We start from the raw sequence: 7,614 nt of genomic DNA on the forward strand, positions 1-7,614 counted from the left end.
ATTGGTTACATAAACACGCCAGCCCATACCACCCGCTAAGAACGCCCACGCTAAAATTTGATGGAGCTAATCTAATGCACACATTGTTGTTACGCAAACCAAAACAGGTATTCAATGCTGAGTGTGAAAACTTGATGCGTTGTTGAAAACTGGCAGCGTTGTTGTGCAACCGAGTCGTATTTATTAGACGAGACTTCAATATTTTTGTTTAAATTTCTCTTCTATGTAAGAATTTTTGGTGTAGAAAGAGCTTTTGTGACTTATGAAAGATTTAGGTAGATTGAATTTACATTTATTTGTAGTTATATCGTTCAATATTTTTAAATAGGTAGTGAGTGAGTGGAAAGTTAATATTATATAGTTCAGGATACATCGCCCATTTTTGCAAGTGACTACTATCAAGCTGATTTTCCGTTTGTAGCTTTATTTTGATGAGACACCGAATAATTTCGTGTACGAAACTCTCGATTGTGGTAGCTAACAGAGATAACAAGGAAAAAATTTTTTGATTTGATGGTTCTCAAATATTTATTACGCAATTTGTAGGACAATATGTCTGTTGAATTATATAAACATTAACTAAGTGAAAACAAAAAAAAAAAAATCAGCTTGTTCGTAATCATCTAGGATGACCTTGTTATCGATACACTTTGGAAAGGGGGACTCTTTGAACTAACCGTAGATTTTGTAGGACAAATATTTTTTCGAATAATTTAGGTAATTATCTTGAGATTGAACAAAAAAAAATTCATTCAGTTAGTAATAAATATTTGAGAACCATCAAATCAAAATTTTTTATCGTTGTTATCTCTGCTAGCTACCACAATCGAGACTTTCGTACACGAAATTATTGGGCGTCTCATCAAAATAAAGCTAGAAACGGAAAATTAGCTTGATAGTAGTCACTTGCAAAAATGGGCGATGTATCCTGAACTAATATCTATGTATGATGAGTATTCAGGGTCCTACATATTTTTAAGTAGGGCGGACTTGGTCGCATGATGGTAGCGACCATCGCCGCCCATCAACTTTTACAGATTTAGGGCCACTGCAAATGCATTGCCCACTTTTTAAAGGCATTAACAATAAAAAATATGATTCACATTTTTTTATTATATTGATTAAAAATATTTTCATTTATTAGTTTTAATATCAATCACTCATTTGTTTCAAAGTCTAAAAAACACCACTTGCTGATATTATTAAAATTTTGGTAACATTTTTTGTTCACCCTGCCTATAATTTCGGTGAATGCGTAAATAAAACTACGAAAACAAATGACGTGCACGCTAATAAGTGTTCAGACGTGCTAATACTCTAGTATTTAAGGGTCTCTTTGAAAGCATTCGGTGTCTGGCTGTACTTCCCCTAATACATTCGGAGGCTCATATTAAATTAATTTACCTTGACTAAGTAAATACGTTGCACCCTCTCAGTTTATGTTGCAAAAAGGGTACTTGTATCGGAGTATTTGTTTACGCAGACTTGTTGAGATTTTCTCATTTCTGAGTATGTTTTACCATGTCATTTTAAAGCTATAAGTACGTCAGTTTTCTAATTGCAGTATGACACTTTAGATTGTGCTAAAAATGAATGCATCTACGAGTATAGAGAGATAAAATATGTACTTTATAAGCTTTTCAAGGAGACTGGTACAAGTTGCGTTCTTAGAACTGAACATTTTTCTAAAACGTAATAATTACGTATATTACGTCTAAAGGAAAAAGAAAAATAAGGCGGTGTAGAAAAATTTAGATTTGCGGATAAACTCATTTTGTATCGAACTCTTTGTCTTAGGCTTTACAGTTTTTTAATTATTTTTTGTACCTACCCATATAACGTAATATTTTATAACATCTTTGATTACGTGTAAAAGTACCCGTTGGTACGAATTTATAAAAAGTGTTAAAATTAAAATGCTCCATTTATTATTGTAATTTTATTCCATGCTCTAACTGAACGTAATATTACGCAGTCAGTCTCTGTCATCTCCACTCTTTTTTAACTTTTATAGCAATTTTCTCAGAAGTAATTATCTTGTAAATTATATTTTTAATTATGAACCAGTTTATCTTTATTAAGAATCTTTTTAAGTTTAAACGTTTGTTATTAGGTATTCTTATTATTTCAGAAAGGTACCATTATTATTACTTTAAAATTTTATCAATGCTAAGTCATTATTTTTATTGACACGCATATACATAATACAGAAAGAAGATTCCATCTTATTATAATAAGTGTAGATGCAAATATTTAACAAGATAATTACTTTTAGTCATAAAAAATCTTTAATGACAATTTTTTGTGCCTAAAAATGAGATGGGTACATTCCTTTGTCCGTCAAATATTTCTAAAATATTTTGATGATTTGTAAACAATTTCTAGTCAGTACGTAAGTAAGTGTTGTTATTTTTGTTTAAAAACGCAGGTGCACCAATCCCTCGCTCTTATTGTCTAATGGGACGGAAATATGACACACAGATCCTGCACAGGACTGATAATGTACGTGCTTTGGTAAGTAAGTGGCCATCTACAGATCTCATAGTAAACTGTACAGTGTACATATTTCTTATAGGAAAATTATTTTCAAATTATTGCATAGGTAATTAGGTATAGTCTAAAGGTGTAAGTAAGGGAGTACGCACTGTATCGTTCTAATGGACTTCAATCCCAGATAAAAGAGTGTGTATTTAATCAGCGAAGCTTTTGATGGTTGGCCAGTAAAGTATATAACGAAAGCGTCTTATAAAACATGACATGATTTTAGAAAAGTTTGGCGATAGATTAATCATAAATTTTAGGTTAAAGGAGAATGCCCATTTTTGGTATAGGTTTTTCTCATGCATCAAGATAAAAATAATATTAAAAAAAATCTCGGCAATTTAGAGGCCTTCTTACCATCGGAAAATATATTTTGAACAGGGAATGTTTTGTAAAATCTAATAAGACATGTAATTGTTTAGATCCGTTACCATAGATTTAGTATCCATTACCGCTTACATCTGAACATAGTGTTGCCATAGTAAATATTTAAGTGTATTAATATCGATTATTGTTTTCATTGAATTACAAAAAAATCAATTAACATAAAATCATTCTTTATGGTGTTGTTTATACACTGTAGGTTATTTTAACATAGATAGTGAAGTAAAATACTTGATTCCATGCAAAAAATGTTTCCTTCATTTGTCTTACGCATTATAAACGTGAATGATACATATGTAACAACTGGTGATGAACCTTTTTAATAAATAAAAAAATAATAAAAAAGATGAGTCTGTCATATCAAACGTCACATCACATTGTGTTGATTGATTTTACTCTCCACTTTAATTGTGTTTTATTATCGAATTGTGTGAAAGTAAGCAAAAGACATTTTATCTTTGCTGATTTGTCAACGACAGGACGTTTTTACAATAAAGTGCCAATACTGTAATTGCGCTAGTAACTCAGCCCCCGGAATCACAGACACAATAGAAAATCTATTGTGTCGTGGTCCGATCGGGCCGCTCGGGGCTCAATGGGCTAGCGCAATTACGCTGACGACAGGACGTTTTATTTTAGAGGTGTTTATACTTTTTTCCAGCCTGTGTTACTCTTTACTTAGCCTGTGTTAATTCTTATTTAGAAATTATTTATTCCTGAAAATGGCTAACACCTCGAGTGAGCGAAAACGATGCATAAATTGTTCTTTCTTGATACCGAGAAACATGACGAGGCATCACTTGGAAGAAGCGTCGAATTCAATGCTCAGTTTATTACGATCATGGATAGCCCCTACTCAGGTGAGCAGACATTGTTTAGTTGCTTGAATTGTACATATTTACTTATTGTTTCAAATAGGTTTTTCATTTAATTTCTTCTAAAGTCCGTAATAAAATGTCATTATTGCCCTAGGGATTAAAGTGCCACTTTATTCCCTAGAGCTTAGAGTATTTGTTTTAGATGGAGTTTACTTGACATATAATACGAATTTTAAATGCAGGTGATGTTTATAAGAATTTTATTATTACTAGAAAGAAATCCAACAGAAGTTCCAACCCTTTGTTGTGTTAACATAATATTTACTGTATTAAATTATTAAACAGAATGTACTTTATTCCAATAATATTTTTGCAGGTTTCTTCAGAAAACATCATTTGTAATGAATGTTTTGAATTACTTCAAAATCGAGCAAACACAACAAGTGAAGGAAGCATTTTACCGTTGCCTGCTTTTGGACATAGAAGAGTCTGTCTTCCTTGTGGAAATTCCATTCTACGATCAAGGACATATCCTGTTCGACATGATCGTGAAGAGAGAAATGTTTTAATTCGTTTTGTTCCACAACACCTTGTATATATTTTTGAGTTTATATAAAGTGCCTTAGTAAGTTTTTGTCTAATAGAAAGTATATCTTATAATTATTCTTAAACTCTTTAAGGTCTCAAGAATGGATCGTGTATGTGCTGCATGTTGGAGGTCAGCAACAAGAGAAGTACAAAGGCAGCAACAGCGTGACTCAAATCGCCCCACTCTGGCTGACACTGAATTAAGTGGTGATTCTGTTGTTCCTGTGCCACCTCCTCTGCCACCAACAACCCCAGAAATTGTTCAACCAGTGATACCAAAAATAATTTCATCATTGTATAGACGTGCTGCTAACACTCCAAGTCACTGTATATTTGTTGATTGTTTTGAACCTGAACGCCTACTTATACCATCTACTATCAAAGACCTAATATTGTTTAATTATAAGTTTTACATACCATCGGGTGCACGCATTTGTCGTCACCATTTAAATCATGGTTCTTGGGACCAGTTAACTTCTCAATTGAGAGATTTTACTAGTAAACAATTTGATAATATTATGACTATGATGCAGCGAGCTGCCAACCATAGATTTGATTTTTCAAATATTACATTGATGCCTCCTCACTTATGCCATTATTGGCTTGGTATGAATCTTGAACAGTTTCATGAATTACTAAATTGTATACCCAATCTAGCAGAACAAGTACCAAACGCTACTATAGCATTATGCATTTATTTAGTTAAATTAAGAACAGGTGACAGCAACAACAGATTAGCCACTCTTTTCAATAAACCTAGAGCTACATTGGAACGTTTGATTACTCAAGCTAGAAATTGCTTTATTAATGATTTTGTCCCATTGTACTTAGGATTTAATCATATGACTATACAAGATGTTGCTTCTCGGAATAGGATTATTCCAGAAGGATTTTTTGGTAATCCCCATTTACCTGCAGAAATTAAACCTGCAATTGTTATTTGTGATGCTACCTATATTTTTGTGCAAAGTAGTTCCAATTATTTATACCAAAAACAAACATATAGTTTACAAAAACTAGATAACTTAGTAAAACCATTCTTGATTGTATGCTGCGATGGTCATATTGTGGAATGTCTTGGTCCTTACAAGGCCACTACTAACGATGCTACAATCACTAGTTTAAACTTAAATAACGAGGATTCTGGTTTTGGTCAATTTTTCAGAAGGGGCGATATTTTTATTCTTGATAGAGGATTTCGAGATGTTGTGAGTGAACTTCAAGACCATGGTTTTGTCGCCTATATGCCTGAGTCTCTCCTTGATAATGAACACCAATTAACAACCCTGCAAGCAAATCGGTCTCGTTTGGTAACTATGTGTCGTTGGGTTGTAGAAGTAGTTAATGGTCGTGTGAAAAGGGATTATAGACTTTTTCGGGATGTTTTCAATAATAGAGCTGCTATGCACCTCAAAGATGATTTTAGAATTGCTTGTGCCTTGTTAAATAAGTTTCATGTTACCGTAAATGACCCACCAGAGGCTTTTGAATATGTGAGTATTGCTAAAAATAGACTTTCACTTGAAAATCATTTGGCAGTGTACGTGGAAAGTGAAAATGTCAATAGAAGGAGAGCGAGATTTCAACAGGTTGATAGCGAACATCCTCATTTAACTACATTTCCACAACTTACAATAACTGATCTTAAACGGCTTGCTTTAGGCACATATCAACTGAAACAAGCTAGGTCATACTTTGGAGAGCATGTTCGTCAATCTGGCATTTATTGGGTTCAGGTAAATAATGAAATTGATGATGATGTTCCTCTGATGTTAGGTCTGAATAACTATTTATTAAGGGGTAGGATTAAGTCCAGACATGTAAATAGTCGTAAGTATTACACTTATTTATTAATAAGTAGAGATGATGCTGTAAGAAATACTCTAGAAGCTATAACAGGTTATTGTTGCAGCTGTCTCGTTGGTAGGCGAACAGTAGGATGTTGTGCACACGTAATGACAGTGGTTTGGTACCTAAGCTGGGCTCGTTACAATGATGTAACTGCTCCGGCTCCATATTTAGATAATTTTTTTTATGAAAATGACGAATGATGTTTGCCTTAAGTCCGGCATTCACTACACGCACCGCGAGCCGAGCCCCGAGCTGTACCAATCCGTGGACAAACCCGTCATCGCCCACACACTACACGAGCGCTGAGTTGTAGTCCAGTCGACTGTGAACATTGGTGAGCCTTGCACGTATCTACCCTACCAAGGTACCGATGCTTTCAAAACGCAAAAAAGTGGCTCTAGTAGTCGGTGCAATACTTTTTACGCAGAACAAAAATAAAAAGCGCGTGTGGGCAAAGGAATGGCTGAAACAACAAAAAAAATATACACATATGAAATTGCTGCAATGCATTCAGTCCTGTGAACCACCTGATTTTGTTAATTACTTTAGAATGAAATACGAAACCTTCATGGAATTATTAAATTAGTGACGGATTGGTGCGCCTGTGAATGGTACCCTTTACGTTAAATTGGTCTACCACTAGATCTATTTTTTTGTAATATCTGTCTACTTGAAGCTACTCCCATTATGTAAACCGAATAAAACAATCTATATGAGCTCTATTGGCATTTTATTAATCTATATTTAGGTTTTCTTGAAATCCATCTCAGGAAGATTTCTGGTGCCTACCTAGTTTGTCTGAAAGCATAAGCTCTACGCATAGATTAAATATGTTAAACGAAAAATAACCTTCGGACGATAAAACACTACCTAAATCACACATAAACCTAACTAAATCGGGGTTATTTAAGTTTTGAGGTTATTTCACATTTTTCTCAATATCTTGAAAACCCCTGTTTTTATCCCAAAAAAATCAATTGGTAAAAATCTTTTGAATATCGAAGAACCCTCCAAAACCACTCTGGCATTGACGCAACACTATACTGCGGTCCATACTTTCATGGGCATTCTCCTTTTAAACTAGTAATTAGTTGCAGCTTTGTGTTTGTTGTTGTACCACAATAAAATGGATCAACATTCAACCATCTACATAACTCAAATTATAATGCACATACATATTAAATAAGTCTCAACTAAAGCGTCAATTAAATTATATCGATGCTATTATATAGGTACTAGCTTTCCGCCCGCGGCTTCGCCCGCGTTTTCAAAGAAAAACCCGCATAGTTCCCGTTCCCGAGGGATTTCCGGGATAAAACCTATCCTATCTCTCAAGTTGGATCGAACTGCACACGGTGTGCGAATTTTATTATAATCGGTTAAGTGGTTTAGGAGTCCATTGAGGACAAACATTGTGACACGAGATTTATAT

The 7,614-nt window shown here is 34.0% G+C and overlaps 1 protein-coding gene across 1 annotated transcript; it reads left to right on the forward strand.

Moving 5' to 3' along the window:
• Positions 1–2,898: 2,898 nt before the first annotated feature.
• Positions 2,899–6,904, forward strand: LOC123705398. Its single transcript, XM_045654144.1, has 3 exons — positions 2,899–3,785; positions 4,120–4,335; positions 4,424–6,904. Exons 1-3 carry the CDS (start codon positions 3,648–3,650, stop codon positions 6,380–6,382), a joined length of 2,313 nt encoding a protein of 770 aa, XP_045510100.1. The 5' UTR covers positions 2,899–3,647; the 3' UTR covers positions 6,383–6,904.
• Positions 6,905–7,614: the final 710 nt, after the last annotated feature.

The sequence above is a fragment of the Colias croceus genome, chromosome Z (genome assembly GCF_905220415.1).
Source record: "Colias croceus chromosome Z, ilColCroc2.1".
Classification (NCBI taxonomy): Eukaryota; Metazoa; Arthropoda; class Insecta; order Lepidoptera; family Pieridae; genus Colias; species Colias croceus.

What these genes read in the sequence shown, in the direction of transcription:
- LOC123705398 (XM_045654144.1), top strand. Translation starts at nt 3,648, where the DNA reads ATGGCTAACACCTCGAGTGAGCGAAAACGATGCATAAATTGTTCTTTC. An exon ending in CATGGATAGCCCCTACTCAG is followed by an intron (nt 3,786 to 4,119) that starts GTGAGCAGACAT and finishes ATATTTTTGCAG; the next exon opens with GTTTCTTCAGAAAACATCAT. An exon ending in GTTTTGTTCCACAACACCTT is followed by an intron (nt 4,336 to 4,423) that starts GTATATATTTTT and finishes AAACTCTTTAAG; the next exon opens with GTCTCAAGAATGGATCGTGT.